We start from the raw sequence: 25,084 nt of genomic DNA on the forward strand, positions 1-25,084 counted from the left end.
AGACCTAAAAATGTCCTGATTCTCTGTAACATAGTAAGACATGGTCTTATCAACCGGTACTCTAAAGTAGAGAGGGCTTTCTAGACAGAAGAAATCAGGTAGTGAGTTTGTCACACAAACTAACTCCCAGCTATGACCGATGTAGGTAAGACTGGCGGGCCGGGTTGAGGGAGGGGGGGGTTTCGACAGACTACTAGGGGAAGTTAAATTAAATAATTACTTTTACTTCGTGGTCATAAGTTGAAATCTCTCCTCACCCGGCTATACCGCTCTTACCTGCTGGGCCGCGGCTGCTCACTCATTACCTGCCTTTTATCCACTTTATCAGCACATATAAAAACATACAAACACGTATCTGATTAAAGCCCTGTCAAGATATGTAAAAACGTGTCTGACTAAAAAACGGACAGTATAAATAAAAACGAAGAATCACATGTTTAATTAAAACTAACCAGTATTTTACTAAAATAAACCACAGGTCCTACAGCGTTCAAAAACATTTCACATTTGATCTTAGGGAAATGTAAATAATTGTGTTTGAAAATAAATTAAAGAGATTTTTAACAAATAAATACAGAGTTCAGACTTTACAAAAAGATGTGAAAGCTGAGTTTTTATAAAAACAGGCATTCAACTTGACAGTACACATACAAAGAACGGCCAAAATGGCTGTTCTCGGTCATGATTGTGCTTGAGGAGAGAGGGAAACCCCTGCTCTATAGTCCCACCAAATGCATGAAAAAAACGTTGTTCTTGTGTCACTTTATTTTGTCATTATGGGGCCCGTTTACTGCTGTATCCAAAATGCTTGTATTTATTGATCCCCGGAATTAAATGGTGCTATCAGAGAGCATTAAAAATAAGGTAAACGACTAGCAGAGCTAAATAACAAAAAGCACTAACTATTGTAAGCTGCATACTTAGTAAAGAGGGGCCAGAAATGATTCAGATTATATAACAAAAACACTTGCGGTCACATAAATGAAGCTATTTTGCGTTCACAAACTGGCCGGTTCGCAGAATAGGCTCATTTGCGAATGAAAAAAGTTTTTTCCTATGTACCAACCTGTATTTTGAGATTCGGTAACCGGTTACTGAATCACAAAATGGGTTTGCGATTCGGAAGGGGCGTGTTCAGGGCGTCCCTTCCTAATACCGAATCGCAGAGGTATGAATGAATGTTTTGCAGCCAAATACTGGTCGCAAAACATTAGCAGTTTGACATCAGATTCAATCTGATGGTAACCAATTCGTAAATGGGAAGGGGTTCCCAGGGGACCCCTTCCCCTTTGTAAAAGGTGGCGAAAACCTTTTTTAAGAGCAGGCACTGGTCCTAAGGACCACTGCCTGCTCTTGAAAAATGAAAAGAAAACTTTTCACTTTTTTCTTTTAAGTGCAACCTGTTTCCTTTGAAAAAAACGGGTTACATTTAAAAAAAAAAAAAAATCCCTGTGATTTCAGCGATTCCTAATGGGTCGCAAATTCCGACCTACCTCATTAATATTAATAAGGTAGGTCGATTTGCGACACCCGAGGAATTGCTAAATGAAACTCATGGAGTTTTATATATTAGGAATAATGATTACATAATTGCAATTCTCAGAAAATTCCAATTAGATATTCACTATTTGAAATAACGATACATGTGAACCTAGGTGAGTACATGCATACCATGTACTTATGTATAAAACAAAATTGCTCTTGCACCAGAAGATGGGAATGCATATACTGTATTAAATGAGGGCACATTCACTAAAGTACAGTAGTAGTTAAAGGGACAGCCCCATGGTACATTCATGTATCAATTTATGTCCGACCGCATCCGATATCCCAAGGCCTTTTTTATTTAAAAAAAAACAAACAAAATGGTAGCGAGTTGGAAGCGCTTGCCACCATCCAGGGTCCACCGCACACTTTCTTTCTTGTAGGGGCATTGGAATATGTCCTGGGGCTCACATCAGTCACCTGCCCCCGGCACTAAAAAGCAAAGAGGCCCATGAGGTAGGGGGCAGAGTCAGCGACATGTCACCAACTTAATATTTCACATTCTGTTTCTATATTGGGCTGGACTGGGACTCCAAAACACAAGAGAACAGCCTAGCAGCTGGTCACTCTGAATGTTTGCATCATAACGTGCACTTTTTGGTGGTATTCCCTACCCAAGGAGGGTGGATACCGGCTTGCCCTCCTTGTCCTTGCAATAATTCTTCAATACAATCCACCATACATTTTTTAATTTTCTCTGCCCAGTACCACTCTGTGAGAACTTTTTTTACTTCCACTTTTGATATTGCATAGCTCCAGTTCCTTTAAAAATAGTTTTAAAATCTTATATTTGATCTTATGAAATGTACCCTGCTGTTCTTAATTTTATTAACAGGGTTGTCAGTATTTGGGAGGCCTTGGCGGGGAATTCCACTCCGTTCGTCGAGTTTTCTTCACTCCGCGGAGTGCAGAAAACTCAGCTTTGCATAGTGCAGCGGAGTTTTCCCCCCCCTCGCACTCACGAATGCTAAGTTTGCAAGCACGAGCAGGCGCTCGGGCAGAATTAACACCCGAGAGGCAGGCGCCCCAGTGCGAATGGCAGTTCGCACTGCACACTGCACTTCGCCACTTGCAGAACTCTGCTGAGGTTTATGTCACTTCGCGGAGTTCCGCGTAGCAAAACTCTGCGAACTACACCCAGGCCTGGTTTTTTTTTTAAAACTGTTTTTGGTTTGCTGCTATAATTTTATTGTGTAGCACTGCCCTCTCAAGATAATAAAAAACTTTAGTTCTGTAAAGCATCCTCGCAAAGTTTTACATTTTTGTATTGTTGTTTGAAATGTATTTGTGTTGCTTTTATGATTCACTGAAATAGAAAAACATTTTATGACACGTATCGGGAAATAATATTAGAGACTTAATTTGGGTCTTAACAAACTATTCGATAAAGGTTTGTCATAAGTCAGAGAAATAAAAAAAATACTAAACATTCACAGAGGCAGGAAGCCACATTAAACTAAAAAACAGGACTAAACCTGCTCACGTTTGGTCTTTTTGTATAAATCACCTGCCCTGGCCTGGACCCCTTTTAATACTTCTTAGACACAATTTTACCTTCGAAATAGGCTATATTTTGAAGGATGACAGGCAATGAAATTAAAAAGATTTTTGGTTATTCTTCAGGAGTTTGTAAACCATTTACATGTGTTGAGCGATTCATTCTCGATCAAAGGCAGGTTTCACAAAAGAAAAAAAGTAATCAGCATTACACAGCACCAAAATGAGTCACAGTGATGGAATAAATAAAAGGAGCAATTAAAGTAAAGTACAAATTTCTGCTCTGGTAACTTGCACAAAAACACAGGAAAAACGTGATCTATGTCCTCATATTGCCTTACAACTAACTGGTTGTGCTCCTGAAAGTATTCCTGATCCTTTCTCCAAATTCACTGTCAGCAAGCACATTTCAGACCACAGAAGGCCACGGTAGGTAAAAAACAAGCCATAAATACATTTCATTAGTCACACTATATGAGGCACTCCCTCCAGGTGATCAGCTCAGCGTCCATCAGTGGGCTCAACGCACAGCACACAGGCTGGTGTTGGTGAGGACAGGTGTGAGATCCCAGACTCCATCCCTCACTGCACAGGCTGCAAGAACTCGGAGGTGAAGACGGCCTCTGCGTACCCTTCGCAAAGATCCTGCAACTCTGCGGCCACGTCCTCCAGGGCGTCTTCCAACAGCTCCTCTGCGATGCTGCGGGGGACAAAGACTCACAGTCAGTCATGGGGTTACACGGAGGGTGGATAACACTGAAAACACAAGCCCCCGCCAACTTCCCGCCAGGCGCTCCTGCCCCACGGAGCCAAGGACAGGTCTCCTTAATCCATGGTTTATATACTGAAAACTAAAACATTGGTACAGTGGGGCAAGATGGCGCCGTTTCTCGAAATGTGCTAAGAATAGGCTGGATTTCGTGAACATTTGTTAGGTACATTGGCCAAAGCCGTGCCAGTTAGGCAGCTGATATCAAGACAGAACAAACACTAGCACAGGCAGTCGGCGTCGCCAGTGCACCATTGCATCAGGCGATTGTGCTCGTATACAGAGGCGTGGTAGCCATCTTGGAAAGGTTGGAATGTTTTTTCTTAAAACATAAGAAAAGCTATTTCAATGCGGCCACCATGTATACAGGCGATGCAAAACCATCTTGAAATAGTTTTAAAATTGTTTATGGCTGTCCAACTGCCAATTCAGCAGATGCGGCCCTAGAAGTGCAAAGGGGCTGAGTGGGAGGGTCTAATTCTTTCATAAAGAGAGCGGGAACAGAATGAAGGGGCGAGCAGGAAGAAGCAGAGCAGGAGAGAAAATGGTCCCTCATGCACTGCAGGGTCCAATCCAAAGGTGGTGAGACCAAAATGCTGCTTGGGTGCAAAAAGCACAACAAGCATTTGCAATGCAGTAGGTCTTGCATTTGCAGACGTTTATGCTATTGGCATTGTAAATGACAATACCTTTTATTTATCTGTTTTGATAATTAACACATAAATAAAAGACATTGTCATTTACAGTGCTAATAGCGCAAACTCTTGTAAATGTGAGACCTATTTCACTTCAATCAATCAATAATTACTTCTTTATTTGATTGACGACAATCGTAAAAGTACAATAAAAACAATCATATAAATATATTAAGAACATCAGTTAATATCATGAAGTTCTATATGATTCAGTCTAAAGCTGAAGAGAAGTGAACTGGTGTGGCTCACTGGTTAGAGGCGGCAGACCCGTAAGCAGAGGACAGCCCGGGACCAGGGTTCGATTCCCGACGCGGCAGGGTCGTGGACCAGGGTCAGCGGGCTCGATAATTCTCGCCTCGGTGCCTACTCCAGTCAGGGACCACACTCGGCAACTCTGGGCATTAGCTTGCCTCATCTTCACAACGGCCCCCCAGACCGCCGGGGATGCTTGGTCGCACCTTAGAGATACCCATTAGGGACCATCTTTCAGGGTGAGCCAGGACGGGTTCCCCAGCGGTCGAAGCGCGGAGATACTCCTCCGGGAGTTGATTCTAGCGCTATATAAACCCACAATTAAATTAATTTAATTAAATTAAGCAGAAGCATAATACATAGCTATTAAAAATCTTGATACACACCAACAAACAGTGAAATTATCTAAAAATTGCAGATATAAAAGGGCAGGTCCCACTTGATTGAAATTCAGATGTGCAAATAATGGGCAAATATACTTTTGACACAGATTAGCCCATTTAGAGCAAATTAGTACAATGTGTGAAGTGTCCAGTGCAGAGAACTCATCACAATAACATACGGGAGGCTCTTGTGGCCTATGCCATTCTGCTACAGGCTGCAGGAACATATTCAGTCGAAAATATGTTTGAAATCTTCTATGGTTCATTGGCATATCCAATGTTAGATAAAATTCCATTTTATCAATAGATTTTACCATAGCATAATGTATGCAGTAGCGCTTACGCTGGGAGTCTTGCATTCTAACTACTTGGGCATGCTCATAAAATGCTTTCTTGACTCCTGCAATGACGGATTTGGTTATTTTCTCTGGCGAATTAAAAACATGCCATAGGCCCAGATTTGACAGGGTCGTTTTTATATAGCTCAACCATGGTATACGCAAGTTAAAATTCAAATTCAAACAATCTCTTAATATTAATCTGTTAAAATTCAATAATTTTTTTGGTCCATTATGAGCACAATAATAGTATTGGGCGCAACGCATATAGTCAGCTATATAACCTGCCCCTATCTCCTCATGAGCTATTTCTGCAGGGACGTTCTGTGGGATTCGTAACAGTTTCCTGAGATATTTATTTTCTGCCGTTTGTATTAAAGTAGACGATTTGTAACCCCAGATTTCAGCACCCATAGGTTAGCGTAGGGACACACTTAGCGTTATAGAGGTGTAATATAGACTTAATATGACTATAGCCCAAAAGCCTGGAGAAAGCATCGATACCAAAGGCAACCCTGTTAAAGGATCGAGTATGTGATTTCAATAAGGGCGCACAGGACAGTCTGTCATCCGAAAGTATGCCTAGGTAGCTGAACCTGTCCACCTTGTCTATAGTGTTATCCTTTATCCCATATTTTCTTGTCTTGGTACCTATGGGTCATAAAATCATAGTATATGATTTAGAATAATTAATTTTTAGCCCCAAGTTTTCCATAAACTCATAAAATTGTTTCAATAAAAAGTCACCCATCCCCATGTCCCTCAGCACAGCCCACATCTTAGATCTTACCACTGTATCCAATGCTGTGCTGAGGTTCATAGAGGCTAAATGTATACTTTCTTCTTTAGCCACTGTGTGCTTGTTGATTATAAGATATAGATTCAAATTCTGTTTGCTCATGCCTTATCTCAACCTAAATCCATACTGAATGTCTGATAGGATATTGTTATCATTAGCCCAATCGATTAGACACTTCAACAAAGCCCTACCCAACACCTTTACTTCCGCATCTTTCAAAGAGATCAGACGGTAGCACGCTGGATGAGTGCGGTTTCCTTTTTTTAATAGGTACTAGGATCGATTGCTTCCATGAAACTGGAATGTGATCACGGTCAAAGCGTGCGCAGAAGCAGCATCATGGTTGCTGGGCTCATGCTAACTTAGCAATGTCGAAAATGTCCCTATTGGCCACGTGACAATGTCTCCCTCAGTATAGTCTTTAGAGCTATCTTTAAGATCTTTATGGGCCTTTGAACAATTCTTGTCGAACCATTTAGGTCCTGGACTAATAGCCTTGAAGTTGTATCTGGTCAGGGCTCGCTGAGCCTCTTTGAAGATAATGGAAAAGGAATCTAGAATGGCCTGATCATATGCATCTACATTCAAACAGACCTCAAATTTGCGAGTACACTTCTGGACCAGATACCTTAAAAAGTCCTCCGGGAGTACTTTCCCCCAGCTAATACGCCTCCCTTGAGTTTTGGAAATTAACAGGTCTTTATGAATATTGGGCATCAATGCTTCAAGATCATTCCAACTAAATTTTGCCGTTATCGGGTTGTGATCACTAAAAATACTCCATATTATTTTTAATCTACCAAATACTGAAGCAGGCGAGCAGAAACCAAAATATAGTCAATAGTTAAATTTGTGTTTCTTCCTTTAAACGTCAGGACAGCCGTTGGTGAGACATGCTCTTCTCTAGTTAAGAGGTTTCGTTCTGAGACTAAAAGATTAAGATTTTCGCCTTGACTAGTATGCTTAAAATGAATCCACTCTGGTTTCTCTTACTGGAACTGGTCCTTTTCGTCAGCACAGGTGTCACAGTGGGGTGTAGGTTAAAGTCTCCTATCAACAAAAAGGGTATGTGGGGGTCAGGGGGAAGTTTTATGACCTGTCTGCTCACTCCCCAATATCAAATACAAAACACACAAGAGCAGATCAAGTCTGAAAAATGTGTGCCTACAGCAGTAGCCGTGTGGTACTGGTGGTGCATGCGTGAGACAAGGGTTAAAGTCTCCTGCCAACAAAACTATTGACAAGAAGCACCACTCAAAGTTTTTTCACAAAAACTCCTAAACTCTGTCTCCAGGGCTATCTTAGAGGAAGGTGAATTATAAATATTAATTATCAAGATTTTTGTTGTGATGGGCAAATGATAGTAATACTCCCAGGATATTTCTAGACTCAAATGTTATCAATTCAGCTGTACAATCTATATCCCTTTCACTTGAAAGAAGGGGCGCCATTGTCCCCGGATGCCTGGAAAGTGAAAGTGTGCATGATGCAGTGAATGTTGCAGGAAAGCATGTTGGGCCTGAAGGAGGAACTCATTAAAGAAAATAGTGCTTACAGACTAAATAAGACATACTATGTAACAACAGAATTAAAAGGGTCAGTCCTCATGGGAGGTAACAAATTAAGACAAGGCGGTACAAAGGGGGAACTAACAAGCCTATTAACGAATCAGAAGCCAGCATTTACAAAGGACAATGACACAAGCCAATGAAAAATATGGGCAGAGAGTGGGCGAAGCTTCATGTCTATATCCGAATACAGCATGCCTCGAAGAGCAGTGCATGCGCTGCCCAGGCTCGACCTCAAAATAAGAAAGGAAACCATCGAATTAGGAGCCACAAACTTAGATGGGCAGGAATGTTTCAAATAAAGAGCAATGAGCTAGAGCTGTCTAAAGGTGGAAAGTCCGAAAAACAGTATCATGGAAAACCATGAAAACAAGTTCAGCAGCTATTAATTGACCTCAGCGGTACATTATCGCTCCCACGATGCAAGCCTCCTTTATAACACATTACTTGACAATTAACATATGCACGCCCACTGATCACATTTTGAAAACAATAAAAAACGAAGCCCAGTCACTCAGTCGAATCAAAAGATAATTTTGGGTAAAAGCTCAGTTTTAGGCTAGGCCCAAGTCCGCACAAAGGAGTTTTGAGTCCACACATTATCTGCAGCGCTGACCATGCTATGCTGAGGACAGGAATCACACTACCCATGTTTAAGGACTCACCCCCACCTTACACTCACAACTACTAGGCTAGTTTATGGGACCATGTGTAGCACGCGCATTCGAGTTAGAACCTCACTTGCCTTCTGAGCAGTGCGGTCCCATCTTAGCACTCACCCCGCCACCCTCTTGGCCAGATGTCTCTGACCTGGGGCACAGGAACCGGGCAGCAGAGACCAGGAGAGTGCTGAGCTGAGATCAGCCTGCTGAAGCCGAGTTTACGAAACATCTCTTGTACGGATCGCAGCCTTGGTCTTCAGGCCTTGGGGGAGAGGGGGGGGGGTGGAGTGGAGGCACTTGCTGGGACTATGGGTCCTGTTACACGTAAGAGGAGTTTTAAAAATAAATAAGTAATTTGAATTTGAAATTCGACTACAGTATTTTTTGAAAATGACAAATTAATATTCGGGCACAACGTGTGCCCTCAATATTGATGGGCGGATGCTTCAGGATCAAACCAGTTTATTTTAGCTATAACTAAAACCTGTCACTTAGGGGAAATACTTTTAGTTAAAAAAATGTAAAAAAGAATATGACACGCTGATAATAGGAGACAAGCACTTAACTCCAGAAAATGACACGGTGAAGTCTTGGGACAAAGTTATGTTTACTAAAAACTATAAGCTGGGGTTTGAGAAACAAATAAGTACATTATCGAATATGAAAATTGAATGACAGGGAGACATAATTACCGCTTGTATGGTCAAAATGTTTTCCATTGATATTTGCCGAGGGTGTTATCATTTCCTTCTTGCTTTGGAGGCTTTTTCACGAGTCCGAAAGAGACATCACTGAGTTCATGAGAGTATCCGAGGGCTGCTCGCAACACCTGCTACTTTTCAACACTGTTATAAAATGCACACTTGGAGCAATGTATTTCAAACTTTCTTGAGATGAACGCGCACGCTCACCCGAGTACTTACTTGGCACAATAGCTGCCACTGCACGTTTCTGAATATAAACACGTAGTGCCCTCTACCGGAAGCAGTGTGTACAACAAGTGCACAGATTTATTATAACATGCTTGTTCTCAACTTAGTTTCTGGTAAACATCCCAAATGTAAGGTGCTTTCTTCATGATGGGAGGCTAAGGGGAGTTTTAGATGCCATTTTCACCTAAAGCGCCCACCGACTGATCATTTGGCCTCCTCATGCAGCACTAGACCAAGCACTAGAAAATACGGCACACCGTCAGGAAGTTGGAAGAATTGTGCAAAATCAATGAAGAAAGTTGATCCACTGCAGGGGATACACAAATAAATAAATCATGTATTTCTAACAATGAAGAAACGCAATAACGTGGCCAATAATTAAGTTCTAGCGATGGGTAAAGAAAAATGTGAATGAATCTTAATAACAGACAGGACAATTTTAAAGCGTAAAAGTGAAAAACCGCAATTATGGTTAGGAAAGAGTGCCACCTGGCGGCCACTAGTGGGAAAGGCACAATCTAGTAGTATCAGACTTAAGCAGAAAACAATGAAGGGTGTGAGGAAATGACGCTCTCGCTTTCTAAGAATACATATAGTTTGCTAAGGTGGAATGTGTGCTAACCGAGGAGAGACATGCATATTGTACATACCAATCGCAAGTCTGCAAACGAATATGGGCAAACATAAGATTTAGTCGATATGTGAAGTACACAGACCCGATCCAGAAACGTTTTCTTCATTCCGATGCTCCTGCGCATCGCTGGGAGGGGTCGTGCGGGTCTGCGCTTACCCCGCACGGCCCTTTAAATGATGGAGCAGAGCCGCAAACATGGGCCAACTCTACACGATGATGTCACTTTCTTGGTTTTTCCTTTCCGCACCCTCAGGAGCAGAGCGTGAACAATCGCTAGTACCAGTGTGCACAGTGCTAACTTGGGACCTTTTAGATGTTAATAAGAGGCCACTCCGCAGGACTCGGAAGTGGGAGATCGATGAAGAATCTGCCAGAAAAAGCATTATTAAAGATAAGTAAGTTGCTCTTTTGATTGAGACTTCTAACTGCAGACGCGTCACCTTAGAATAGACATCAAACCAGTAATTGTCTAGGTGGTAAGTCTGTGCAATGGACTCAAACCAAAAAGTTCTGTAGCTCAAAGCAGGCAGATAGCCCCTCCCTCCAGGCCTCGCCGTCAAGCAGCACTGCTTGATAAACCTGTGTACGGACGCCCAGGTTGGCAGGAAAATGTCAAGGAAAGGCATTCTGTGTGTCAACGCAGTGGTAGCAGCCTTAGCTCTAGTGGAACGGGCCACATACCTTCCAGAGAAAGCTTCTTAGCCAGTGCCTAGCAAATCTTACTGCAGAGGGCTATTCACCTCAACAGGGTCCTCTTCTGCACTCCCTTCTTTTCTGTGCTCCAGAGAACTCCACATACAAGCAAAACTCCGCTCAATGGACCCTGGTAGAATCAATATCAAAGCTTAAAGCCCTTTTGGAGTCCAACCGATGAAGCCTCTTCTCCTTTTTTGGGGGGTGAGGCGAATCAAAGAATGCTGGCAGAGTGAAGGAGGTATGTACACATGAGAAACGTCTAGACCAAATTAAAGTCCCACAGTGGCATCACAAACTGTTTGGGGGGAAATGTGCATCACAACAGGTAACTTAAACAATGACGGTTGATCTGGCTAATGCAGAACGACAGAAAGAGCTGACAAATAAGATGTAATACAAGCCCTCACAGGGCGAAAGATAAAACATACATAAAGACGTCCATCCAACAGATTTACTTGTAAAGGGTCAGAGACTTGCGGCAGAAATAGATTTTGCGCAAAGGCGCCTGGTGGCAAAGAAGGCATCCACTTTAGGTGGCAGATCAAACAAAGAAAGTTTCCACTGCAAAATCTCTATGCATGTAGGTATAGATTACGCAGATTCAGGTGGAGGCACTTGCTCTGTTCCTGAGACAGGAACTCACACTGATCTCATGAGGTCAGATGCTCATACCCAGAAGGTCTGGGCACCACATTCTCCTGGCCCAAGCTAAAGCCACTAAAATGATCTAGGCATGGCTGTTCCTCATCTTTTTCAGAGTTGTGGACAGGAGAGGGGTACAGGAGTCTGGTGTTCTATTCAAGATGAAATACTTCCACTATCGAGTGTTCTTGCAGAAACAATGTACAAAATCTTTAACACCGGGTGTGCTTGACAGTGGCAAAAAGATCTAGGCAGGGTTTCCTTCATAATTGGAAGACGCCCTTCTCCATCTAAGGATGTAGACATAGCCTGCAATCAACCAGACACTACCTACTTAGTTTGTCCACTCTGGCATTCAGGGACACTGCAATGTGGTTTGCGTTCAGGTAAAAACCCTGACCTTCCAGCCGTCTCCACAGTTACAAGCCTCCTGACACAGGACCAAGGGCCGCACTCGGCCCTACTCGTTGCAGTACCACATGGCAGTGGAGTTGTACTTGAGAACCTACAGCAGCTTCCCCTTGATGAATGGCAGGAAGGCCTTCAAGGCCAAATGGGCCTCAAACCCAGCCTATGGCTGGGACCAGAGTGGTCTGATCTCCACCAACCCTAGATTACCTCCCCATCGCAGAACAGAAGTATCTGTCACCACCGTCACCTTTGGGTGTGGAAGGGAGAGGGGCCTGTTGCTGGACCAATTGTGTTCAAGCAGCCAACCCAGCCTATCCTGAGCAGCTGCATGAGAGACCTGGATGGCATTGCTCTGATTGGCTTAATGCTGGGTCCACTGTAACTTCAAATTCCAATGCAGAGCCTGCATGTGCCACCCGGCATAGCTGACGAGGAGGACGCAGGAGGTGAAGAGGCCTCGGGCTGCTCCCAATGTCAGCTAGGAATAAGACTGAAACACTGGAATCACATGCAGATTGTCCTGTATTCATTGTAGTGGCGGAAAATTCCTAAACTCCAGTGTCCAGGATTGTTCTGATGAAATGAAGTATGTTAAGTTTGGAAGGGATTTCAGCTCATTGATAGTGACCCTCCAATGATATCAAGAGGCTCACTATCATCCAGAGGTGGTCCACGATCAACTGTAGCAATCATGCCTTTCAGTCTTCAGCTAGTCATCAAGGTACAGTAATAATGATATCACTGAACTTCGAAGAAGGGACTCAACCGCTATCGTGAACACTCAAGGGATGTCAGTGGGACAGAAATGGAGCACAGCAAACTGAAAATGCTCCTAGCCTACCTAGAACTGCAGATGGAGTCTGTGGGACCGCAGGACAGGTATATGAAAATATGTACCCTGCAGGTCAAGTTGCCTGGGTCCAAAACTGGGCCAGATGGGGGGGAAGAGGGAAGAGGGAAGAGGGGAGGCGTTTTTCCGACATCAGCTGTTGCACTCGGCCGGGCTTTGCTCCGCCGTGGTGTCTGTGGCCGGGCTTGGCTCCGCCATCATTTCCCTGCACCGCGGTGTTCTCGGCCGGGCTTGGCTCCGCCAGGGGGGACGCTCTGACTTCAACCCCCAGCTGCCTCAGCGCTACAGGACGACGCACACGCAGAAGGGCAGCGCCGGGAGGCGCATAAAGGAGAGCACGCCGTTGAGTGTGTTGGGAGGCGTTTTTCCGACATCAGCTGTTGCACTCGGCCGGGCTTTGATCCGCCATGGTGTCTGTGGCCGGGCTTGGCTCCGCCATCATTTCCCTGCACCGTGGTGTTCTCGGCCGGGCTTGGCTCCGCCAGGGGGGACGCTCTGACTTCAACCCCCAGCTGCCTCAGCGCTACAGGACGACGCACACGCAGAAGGGCAGCGCCGGGAGGCGCATAAAGGTGAGCACGCCGTTGAGTGTGTTGGGAGGCGTTTTTCCGACATCAGCTGTTGCACTCGGCCGGGCTTTGCTCTGCCGTGGTGTCTGTGGCCGGGCTTGGCTCCGCCATCATTTCCCTGCACCGTGGTGTTCTCGGCCGGGCTTGGCTCCGCCAGGGGGGGACGCTCTGACTTCAACCCCCAGCTGCCTCAGCGCTACAGGACGACGCACACGCAGAAGGGCAGCGCCGGGAGGCGCATAAAGGAGAGCACGCCGTTGAGTGTGTTGGGAGGCGTTTTTCCGACATCAGCTGTTGCACTCGGCCGGGCTTTGCTCCGCCGTGTTGTCTGTGGCCGGGCTTGGCTCCGCCATCATTTCCCTGCACCGTGGTGTTCTCTGCCGGGCTTGGCTCCGCCAGGGGGGACGCTCTGACTTCAACCCCCAGCTGCCTCAGCGCTACAGGACGACGCACACGCAGAAGGGCAGCACCGGGAGGCGCATAAAGGAGAACACGCCTCCTCGTCCCGCGGGAGCCCGGGCAAAGGGCGGGCCCTCTTTGGCCCTCAGAGGCCTGAGGAGACTGGACTGGGCCAGGGACCCTGTATCGCCTCATCCAGAAGGTTATCGTGCTGTGTGCACGTAAGACTTTACTTTTAAAATTGTTAGTAATTTTGTTTTAATACCCGCTTGTGAGTGTGTAGACTAGAGAGTATTTGTGTGATAGTTGATAGCTCCATTGCTTATGATGTCTAAACCCAAAATTGATAAGGTGATGGTACGCCCTGCGTCTATGGATAATTTCCTGGTTAGGAAAGTAAACCAAATTAACAATGATAGACGTGCATCGTTGGGGAAGGCTTCTATGACAGGGGACTTACTAGAAATATCCCCTGATATTACTCCGCTCACAGATTCTGATGCTAATACCAATGATGTCATTTTTAATGACTCGTCAGTGCCCATTACAGTGAGTGCTGAGGTCTATTCTGACCCATTGGTGCAGTTAATTGATGATACTGGTGTACTGCATAAGACCCAAACTGAAGCCAGGCCCCTGAGAACCTGTAGAACTGTATCTAAAAAAAAAAAACAATGGTAAACATAATAATTCTAAGGCTAAAAAAACGGAAGGTAAAACGACTAGTGGCCCTGTTGCAATAACCCCTTTTGTCTTCACAGGCACTAATGGTAATGGGGGTAACTTAAACTCTGATTTACTTGCCTCATTCATAAAGAACCTTGAAGTTTCTATAATAACAAAAATAGAAGACCTTATTAAACCTCTAATTAATAAGATTGATAACTTAGCAAAGGAAGTCACAAGGCTGGGTGGTCTGTTATCATCGCAGAAGACTGTAACATCTGGTGGCACAGTTCATTGTGGGGGGAAAGGGAAAGAATCTGTTGAAGTTAATGTCACGCGGAATAAGGGCAGGGGGAATACTGTTGTAGCGGCACCAGCAGGGCCTGATAGACACAATATACTGGATGCCCCAGTGGTATCGGCCCCGCAGTCACAACCATCTATAACACCCCAAAACAGCAGAACCCCCAGACCCCCAAGGTATAATCGTTATCTAAATTTACCACCTGATTGTGCTCCATTTGTGGCAGTACTGACTAATGTTCCTCCTTGTGGTACACATCCTGCATCTCCCTATGACGAATCACACAGTTCCCTGAAAAACAAGACTGTGGCGTGGCTCAATAAAAATTGTGGTTTTCCCATCACATATTCTGACCAGATAATGGCAGTTAGACGTGTAAATTGGGTGGGACCTTCTAAAAAATCTGGCTCTGGAGGCTGTATAGTCATTAATTTCAAACACCCTCAGCATGTGGCAACTGTTCTCTTGAGAGCTTCTTCACTGGTCTATAATGTAAATAGTATTTGTGTACGCCCCTTGGGTTATTTCTATGCGCATCTCTGTAAATCCACACCACAACAGAGTTTAACCAGGCAGGCGTTTGAACCATATACTCCTGTTCAAGATACCCAATTCTTTTATAACATCATGAATTCTTGTAGGTCAGGTGGACCCAATAATGTTTATAATAGGAGTACTAGTGCTGGCCATTATCGTCATGGTACGGATCTAATTACACAGCACAGGTATGAAGCATTATCTGGGCTTGAGATGTGTGACTGACGGATGGCACCTGCGGCTCAGGACACTGTGGCTACAGGTGAACTTACAAATATAAATTCAGATAACCCGGTGGCTACTAACCTAGGATGTCATGTTGTTTCCTGGAATATAGCCGGTCTTGCGGCGAAAATGTGTGATGTAAATTGGGTGACTTATATCAAACAGTTTTCAATCATCTGTCTACAAGAAACTTGGGAGGTGAGCTGTAACCTCTTTCTGGAAGGTTACAAGGCTTTTTATGTACCAGCTTTGCCATCTCTAAGGGGTAGGCCGAAGGGGGGCCGTGTAATTTGTATCTCTATATTAATACCTTGTGGAGTACGTAGAGTTGAAGCCAAGCACACAGGTGTAATGGGCTTGGCCTTATCTGGAGGAAATGTCCGTGTGTGTTTGGTGAACTTATATAATGCTATCTATGATAGTGAGGCCAGGAATTACATTTTTAGTCTAAATTCTTTTGTTTCTAATAACATGAAAGACCTAGGTCATAACTTGATGATTATGGGGGACTTCAATTTGCATCCTTGTATAGATCCATTACATAAGCGCTTACCAGAAATGTCTTGTGAACGTGCTTGCTATCTCCATATGGAACACACTAAGGAGGGGGAACTGTGCAACGATCTAATGGACGACCTTGACCTTTCAATGGCCATATCTTTTAAAGACCCTTTATATTGTTTTGATATCCCAACCTTTAAGGGACATGGTAGGGGTACCTTTATAGACCATATACTGGTCTCTCGGACGATGCAAATTTTTATAGACTCTTTTTGCATTGTTTCGAGCGAATTCAGTGACCATAATCCTCTAACAATCTGCCTAAAATGTCCCTGGGTAAAGAAGGGAAATAAGACCATTAGTCAAGGCAGTTTGGGAACAACTGATGGGAGGAGGAGGTTAAAATGGTCCATGGTTTCTGCAGATATCCTCTACAAAACAATTGTTGAAAGGTGTACAGAGGACATCAAAGTTTGCACGATTGAGGGGGGCGACCCCAGGCTAGTGTTAGAGTCCTATCAAAATGTGTCGGAGAAGGTGTCAGCGCTTCTTACTGTCCCTAATAAAAATCAGGCTAAATTAGGCCCGAAATGGTTCAGTCATGATTGTACCAAAGCTGCTCGCAATTTGAGGGTTGCGTTGTCAGCTTCACCAAGGAATCAGGAGGAGGTAAAAGCTTGCAGAAAAGAATATAAGGCTATTACTGTCGCCCGTAAGGAGTTCCTTAGGAAGGAGGCTTGGCAGGAACTACTTGATCCCTCCAGCCTGAAGTGCAGCACCAAGTTCTGGGCACTGGTTAAAAAACCCTTTTTGACCGCCGATCCATGTAATGAACTTGCTTGCTGCATAACAAAAGAAGAATGGGAAAGCCACTTTAAAAGCCTGTACTACTCAGAGGGTGTTGGAACCAGGGCTGCTATTCCCCATGATGGAAGCAGTAATATAACATTTGAAAAAAGCGAGGTTTTGGTTGCCATTATGGGCCTTACAGCAAATAAAGCGCCCGGTCCTGATGGAATTCCGCCGGACCTTTACAAATATGATCCAGCTTTCTGGTCTCCAATTCTGACTGCTGTATTTAATGCTGCGGCCAGAGTGGGTTGTCCGGGAACGTGGGGATTATCAACCATAGTCCCGGTTTTTAAAAAAGGTGACAGGGGAAGTCCTCTTTGTTATCGACCAATATCCCTGATTGATTCAATGGTTAAAATTATGGGGAGAGTCTTGCTTCAACGTCTAGTAAGCTGGTCGACTGAAAATAATATCATGTCGGCTTCCCAATATGGTTTTTGTGAAGGTCGCTCTACCATAACTCAGTGCCTTAATTTGTTTCTTATTCTGAATAAATACACTGTTGTACAAAAAGGAGCAATTCACCTAGCCTTCATGGATCTGTCATCAGCCTTCGACTGTGTTAACAGGGGGAGGCTGTGGCAGACCATGAGGGACAAAGGTGTTGACAGGGGGATTGTGGATTTCCTTGCGGACCTACATAATGATACAAGAGCCAATGTGAGGTTCTCAGCGAATGGGGATATCACAGGTAATTTCTGTATTAATAAAGGAGTACGACAGGGGTGCATCCTGGCCCCATTTCTTTTTAACTTTTATATAAATGACTTAGAGGCTGAATTGCAAGAGATAAAATCAGATTGTCCTAGAGCTGGTGCGAGGGGTATTCCCTTACTTTTATACGCTGATGACGCGGTTTTAATATCACGAACAGAGAAGGGTCTCCAAGCATTTTTGAATGCTTTTAACAATTTTATGTCCGACAGGGACCTTATGGTCAACAATTCGAAATCCTATATTATGCATGTTGGCCGTCAACCGAAAAAGAAGTTCGTTTTTAAATTAAATGATGTTGTGATCCCTGTCACTAATACGTTTTCATATTTGGGTATTTTATTTGATACTAAGCTAAGTTGGGCTCCGCATTTGGCCAGGAAGAAGGGTGAATTGACCAGAGTGAATGCCTCGATTTTTAATTTTGCCAGTAAATTGGGGAAAAAGCCGATGGTGGCCATGATGCAACTATATAATGCTAAATCTATATCCACCGCAGTTTACGGCAGCGAGATATGGGGCTATATAAATGGTGAACAACTACAAATAGCCGAAAATAATTTCTTAAAACGCTTTTTGTGTGTCCCAGGTAGTACACCGAACTTAGCTGCACATGAAGAGCTTGGTTGTCAGTATATTTCAGACATTGTTGGTCTGAAACCACTGTTATGCTGGACAAAACTATGGTTAAGTCAGGATATTCCCTTAACCCACCAGATACTGGAAGATCTTGTATCAATGGATTATGCCATGTGTGTACCCTGGCTCAAATATTTGAAGTCCCAATTTCTGAAGCTTGGTCGCCTAAACGTGTTTGAAAATCCGAGGGATATAGTTAAGGGTGATGTTGCAGCAATTAAGAGGGCCTTTTTTATGAACTGTAGTGCCCTAAGAGATGAAGTTGAGCTTCTGAAACCAAATGTTAGAAAGTACATTATGTTAAGAACTTGTGATACTATGGAAATGTACCTAACATGCTCCTTTACCTCTCATGATAAATTTTTGCTGACCCGCTTTAGGTTCAACATCTTTCATCATATTTTAATTAGACCAAAGTTGGACATTTTTAAAAAACCTGCAGCACCCTGTGGCTACGACGGGAAGTCTCCACAGGATATGCTGCATTTTATATTTTTATGTAAATTTTATGAGTACCCCCGTAGGCGGTATCTTGTCACTCTTTTAAGGAAATTAAATTTTAAACAAATCAGACCCGCCCTTGTATATTTACAGCTATTGCATTCTGATTGTGTCCTTCAGGTGTTAGAATATTTAAAACTATCTGTGAGAATAAGAAAATGCCTAGATGAATAACTGTGATTTTCAGCTCGAAGCATTTTTTGCATTTTTTCTGTATATGGGCTCGACTTGCACTTTTTCTGTACTGATCTTGTCTACTCACTCTGTTAAGAAATTTATATGTTTTATGTATTTATTGTATATTGATTTGTAATTTTTGTGATGTTTTTAATGCAATGTATAATGTATTGTACTTTTATGGATTGCAATATATCCGAAATAAAGTGATTTTGGATTGGATTTTGAAAGAGGGAAAGAGGGAAAGAGGGAAAGAGGGAAAGAGGGAAAGAGGGAAAGAAGGAAAGAGGGAAAGAGGGAAAGAGGGAAAGAGGGAAAGAGGGAAAGAGGGAAAGAGGGAAAGAGGGAGAGAGGGAGAGAGGGAGAGAGAGAGAGAGGAGAGAGAGAGAGAGAGAGAGAGAGAGAGAGAGAGAGAGAGAGAGAGAGAGAGAGAGAGAGAGAGAGAGAGAGAGAGAATGAATGAATAGTGGGCAGGGTATAAAGAAAACTTTTAGGTCATAACCATTTTGAACTATTTGCACAACCCATCTGACTTGATGGATCAGCAACCTAAGAGAAAATGCTGAGCCCCTCTCCCCCTTCAGTTGGGCATGCACCACTAATTGGCAACCAAAAGTGGTTTATTGTCAGGGGAACAGGAAGTGAAGACTAACACTCCTGCTGGCCCAAACAATGCCTGCTAGATCTACATGCACAGTCTTGAAAAGTTGGGTGCCAGATGGACAATTGGGAATGATGGGTTTGTTTATTTGCCAGTCCTCTAGAAAGGCCTGCATTGATGTGGAAACTGTTTATTAGAGTTTAACAGCCGCAAAGAGTGCACCATAGCTCTACTATACAACACTAGTACCTACTTCCCTTTCCAGGAAATTCGCAGTATCCAGACCAGTGTGGATAACAACTGCCCATCACGAATCATGTGAACCAAAGAGGCTCTAAGATCCTGCTGGCAAGAACTCACTGGCCATGTCCAACAGAGCATGCGTGCAACCACCTAGCAAATGAACAGCATTCATGGATCATAATCCTACACTGGCGAAGAAAACAGCGCTCACCAAAAACCACTATCCTCAAGGACTCTGTCCGGAGGACTGAGTGGAAATGAGTTAGGATTCACCTTACTAACTGGTGTGGGATGTTTAGAGGCAGAATCCCGGTGACTAGCTGTTGGTATTTGAGGTCTGGCCACCTGCCTATTTACAGGCTGGAAAGAAAAAGGATTGGACCGAGTTGCCATCAAAGTACCAGTATGAGCATTGCTAAAGGAAAGCAAAGGGGCAAAAGTAGCTGACCCAGGCTGCAAAACTCAGAAAGGACATTTGTTTTGGTATCATCAGAGTGTAGTTGTAATTCTATTGCCTCAGATGCCCTCTAGACGACCACCGCAAATGAGGTAATTGGCGAGTCAAGCTATGTCTCGGACAAGGTATCCAGCCCACTGGCATTCTGTAAATGTAAAAGTGTAACTTTCATGTCTCTGCCATACTGGAAGAGCCTGGGGCTATTCATTTTAAGTAAACTTACAGAAAAGTGTAAATGACTCAAAGGTGTACGTTACCTTTGTATACCACAGGTTACCTAACAGTAATAAGTACCATGATAAACTGAAATGCTCAATAGTCTCCCTAAGAACCCTTGGTAACTCCATTTGTAACATGTTTTTGTTATATAATGGTAATTCACAACAAATGGCTACCAGTTTACCTTATAATGTGTGCAACTGTGAAAGAAATGCCAATGCATTAAGGTTCAAGTCAGTAGGCATGTTATAACTCCTGCACATTCGATCGATTAAAGACAGTCAGTTTGGTTTGGAATAACAGGACAGAGACCCGCAGAGGACACACTTAGTGGCAGGACCAGGGTACAAGTGCATGGGGCATAAATATGGAGGAGTCAGCAAGGGACAGGCAGAGGTCATAAGCCAAATTCGGAGCACTGCAGCAAGCAAAACGGGGACCTTTCCCTTTTTGGCACAGGCAGACACAAGGAGAAGCCGATCATCAACACAATACTCTACAGACGTTTGATATATAAGTTTAGGGCTCTGTGTGAATCAAGACAATGAAGCCTCTCCTTCTCCTTAGAGGGAAGAGAGGAAAATGGGGGCAGGGTGATGAAATGTTCTATGGCGAAGAGAGAGCAAACTTTTACACAAAGGTTGTCTTGATCCTCAGCACTAATTTTCATGGGAAGAAAGTGGGGTACGGACAATTCACTGACAGGATGCAGAGAAGGGATTGCGATAAGGAAGACAGTCCTAACAGGAAGAGTCACAAGGAACTCAAACACGAGGTACATGTGAAACACGATGACCAAGTTAGAGTGCCACTGAGACATCATAATTGGTATCAGGGGAAATGTGTATTAAACCCTTCAGAAAAATGATCACAAAGGTTGACTTATAGAGGGGAGGTTGCTTTGGCACACAAATGCAGAAAGAGCATGTAACCTTTAAATGTGCTCACTGCAACGCCTTGGTGGACCAATATCAAAATAAATAACACATGATCATTTATAAGCCAAAAAGGGATCAAGCTGATGTTCTCTGGATCAGGCCACAGCCTTCTTTCTCCCAGCATAGATGCCTTTGGTCGAAGGATAACTGGCTGCCAAGAGCCCATTCACCACCTCAGACGTAGGATGACCAGACATCCCCGTTTTGCCAGGACGGTGCCAGTTTTTAACCAGCTGTCCCAGCAAATTTCAAGAAATGTAGCTCACGTCCCGGTTTTTAAAGAGGGTCGACTGAAAACGGTGGGAGGTGTTTTTTATGTTTTACAAAGCAGGGATAGTTAGCAATTGTTTCAAGAAAGCAATTTAATTAACAGGCAAGCTGCTGGGTTTAAACATTGCATTTTATGTATGTTCTTACTGCCTGTTTTGTAATTCTCTGCTGAGGAGCGCTCTCATCGCTTGAAGTAAAATTGTAGTCCTTCTTCTATTTTTGTGAAATGTCCCAGTTTTTGGCTTTAAAATTCTGGTCACCCTACTCGGACGCCCAGTTGCTGCCATTCAGTCTCCAAGCATGGATTTGGAGATCCAGGTGAAGGACATTGCTTTGTTGCTAACACAGGGTTTCCTCAAGAAGGGGTAGCTGTATCGGGAAGTGAAAGCTCAGACTCACAAGATCAGGGTCCAACATTGGCTAGCATTGGCTAGCAAGATGACTTGGGACAGGTCTGTCCCAGTTTTTTCAGGAGATGCATTGTTGAGAATGCGACTAATTTACACAATATAAAAACCTTACCTATACATTAAAAAAAAATCATGACATTTTTATTCTTTTTTTTTTTTAAACTCATTTTTAATGTTGTGTTTATACATTTTAGGAAGCATACATGTATTAGAGAATAACCTATGTATGTGATTTTATATATGTATAATACATATGAATGTTTGTCATAAAAATAAATGGAAATATTTTAGGAGGACATGAAGTGACACAGATTACTTCCACCTAAAGATCAAGGTCCTCTACGACAACTTCAGTGAACAGACTCCAGAAACTACCCTTTCCAACAGCAATGATAGCCAGCCCACCATCACCGCCTGGACCACAGCCACCAAAGAATAGACCACCTCAACCATGAATAGCACCCACTAAGGAGCTCTCACAGACCACTGCCCGCGCCTCACTTCTTCAACAGAGCAGCAGCCGCCATAGCGCCCGTGCTACGTCACATAATTAACACCACCTTCGAATCCAGCACTTTCCCCGACGACTGGAAATTCACAGAAGTCAAGCCCCTCCTCAAGAAGCTCTCTGCAGACCCGACCGACCTGAACAACTACCAACCTATCTCACTCCTTCCCTTCACAGCCAAAGTCAACGAGAAGATAGTCAATGCCCAGCTGACAAACTCCATCGAAGAGGACGCCATCCTAGACTCCGCTCAATCCGGATTCCACAGTAACAACAGCACCGAGACCGCACTCCTCGGCGCCATGGACGACATCCGCACACTCCTTGACCAAGGCCACACCATGGCTCTCATCCTTCTACACCTCTCCGTAGCTACCGCACTCTCGCAGCCAGACTCCATGATGCCGGCATACAGGGAACTGCCCAAGACTTGCTCCGCTCCTTCCTCGCCAGAAAAACCCAAAGGATCAGACTCCAGCCTTTACTCTCCGAACCCACAGAGATCAACTGTGGAGTTCCCTAAGGATCATCGCTCAGTCCCACGCACTTCAACATCTACATGGCTTCCCTCGCCGCCATCGCCAGAGAGCATGGACTCAGCATAATATCCTACGCCAAAAACACCAAGCTCATCCTCTCCCTAACGAAGTACCCCAAAGACCCCAGACTTAGCTTCCAGGATGGAATATAAGACGTCACAGCTTGGATGAGCAGCAGCTGTCTGTAGCTCTACTCCGAGAAGACAGAAGTCCTCATTCTTGGACCCACCCTCTCATCCTGGGACAATATTTGGTGGGCCACCGCCCTTGGCACCCCCCACGGACCACACCCAGAACCTCAGCATCATACTCGCTCCTCCCTCACCATGTCCCGCCAGATCATCGCCATTGCCTCCACCTACTTTCAAACCCTCCGGATCCTCCACAAGATTTTCAAGTGCACCCCCCCAAGCCAGAAACACAGTCACCCACGCACTCATAACTAGCAGACTGGACTACGGGAACACCCTCTAAGCTGGAATCAACAAATCCCTGCTACGCAAACTTCAGACCATTGCAGCCAGCCTCGTCCTCGGCATCCCACGACATGAGCACATCACCCAACACCTGTGTGACCTCCACTGGCTCCCTGTCGAGAGGAGAGTAACCTTCAAGCTACTCACCCACGCCTACACATTTTTCCACAACACCGGACCCAAATACCTCAACGAAAGAATCGCCTTCCATGTACCCAAACGAAACCTTCGCCTTGCCCTAGCGAAACCCTGTGCATCCGCCGTGGAAGAGCCTTCTCCTACGTCGCAGCCAAGGCTGGAACAGGCTCCCGGTCAACATCAGACGCTCCCCTACTCTGCACATCTTCAGGAAGAACCTCAAGACCTGGCTTTTCGGCTAACTCGGAGCTTCACCCCCCACCCCCAGCGCCTTGAGACAGTTACAGGTGAGTAGAGCCCTTCAAAATTCCCTGATTGATTGACCTATACCTGTATGTGTATAAGGTAATTATATTGTGTACATTTCCGATTAGTGCATTTCCACTGGGTCTTGATAAGCAAATGCTGGGTCCCATTGATTGAAGGTGCACAAAAGGGATTTTTGTTTTGGTCTTAGTTGTAAACTACCATGTCCCTTTTAGAATTTAAGGGTGACTTTTCTTTGGAGTGTTGGAAGAGACCTGTGTCCTATCGCAGATGAAATGCACCTCCGAATGACCTCCCTGGTCGAAACTTTAGTGTACAGTAGTTTCTACAACGCACATTTACGGTGGTGGTGAAAAGATTCAACCAGAGCATGCTCTAACCCCATGCCCCTAAGTCAAAGATGAATTGAGTCATCCCTCTATGAAGACTACTAATCCACCAGCAGATGTCTGCTTACCTCATCTGCTGTGGTATTCAGAGACCCTGCCAGGTGATTGGTTACCAGGAATAACACCTGCTGATCCAGCCACCTCTAAAGGCACAAGACTTCCTGGGACACAGTCCAAGATCCCACTCCTCCCTGCTTGTTGCAGTTCCACATTGCGGTAGTCTGGACATTGAAAACCTGCTCCAGCCTTGTTTTGATGGTTGATCTGAAGGCTTTCAGGGCTATCCCAATGGCTCGAACCTCCTACAGACTGATGCTGAGCTAGCACTCCATTGCAGTCACTGACGCCTCATTTCTAACTCACTCAGGTAGCCTCCGCTCACACCCCAACCCAATCAAGAGACAATGCATCGGTCGGCACTGTAAGCTTTGGACAGGGTAGGGAAAGCACCCTGGGACTAGTCATGTTGGGGTGCACTTCCACACACTAAAGATTACAGGAAATCTCCTCTGAGATATGGATGGAGTTAAGCAGAATGCCACAGTGCTGAGCCCCTCTGAAACTGAAATCACTACTGTAGGGCCCCCCATGTGCTATCAGGCCCATGATACGAGGAGGAAGCCCAAGGCTAAGAGCCCAGGAAGTCTCAGAACCACCCTCACGGAGTCTGAAGGTTGAGCACATACCAAGGTCGTACCCCGGTCTCGCTGTTGCAGTGGAAAAGCCTTCAATGCCACTGTGTCCAGGAGAGCACCTATGTACGTTTGCAGAGTTGTAGAGCGCACTATCAACGAGGAGAGTATTCTGGTGCAGAGCAGGTCTTCACGTTAGAGCGGAATTGAAGAAGTGAGAAGGAGGCTCTTATGTGTAGC

At 44.5% G+C, this 25,084-nt stretch overlaps 1 protein-coding gene across 2 annotated transcripts in view; it reads right to left on the reverse strand.

The window, feature by feature from the left end:
* Window positions 1–436: 436 nt before the first annotated feature.
* Window positions 437–25,084, reverse strand: part of KIAA0753 (KIAA0753 ortholog) — a 235,297-nt gene continuing 210,649 nt past the window's right edge. For both annotated transcript variants that reach the window (XM_078679332.1, XM_078679331.1), the window contains exon 17: window positions 437–3,742. In XM_078679332.1, the coding sequence (XP_078535458.1) occupies window positions 3,625–3,742 (118 nt within the window). In that variant the 3' untranslated portion in view covers window positions 437–3,624. The remainder of the gene's footprint in view (window positions 3,743–25,084) is intronic.

The sequence above is a fragment of the Lissotriton helveticus genome, chromosome 3_1, assembly GCF_964261635.1.
Source record: "Lissotriton helveticus chromosome 3_1, aLisHel1.1, whole genome shotgun sequence".
Lineage (NCBI taxonomy): Eukaryota > Metazoa > Chordata > Amphibia > Caudata > Salamandridae > Lissotriton > Lissotriton helveticus.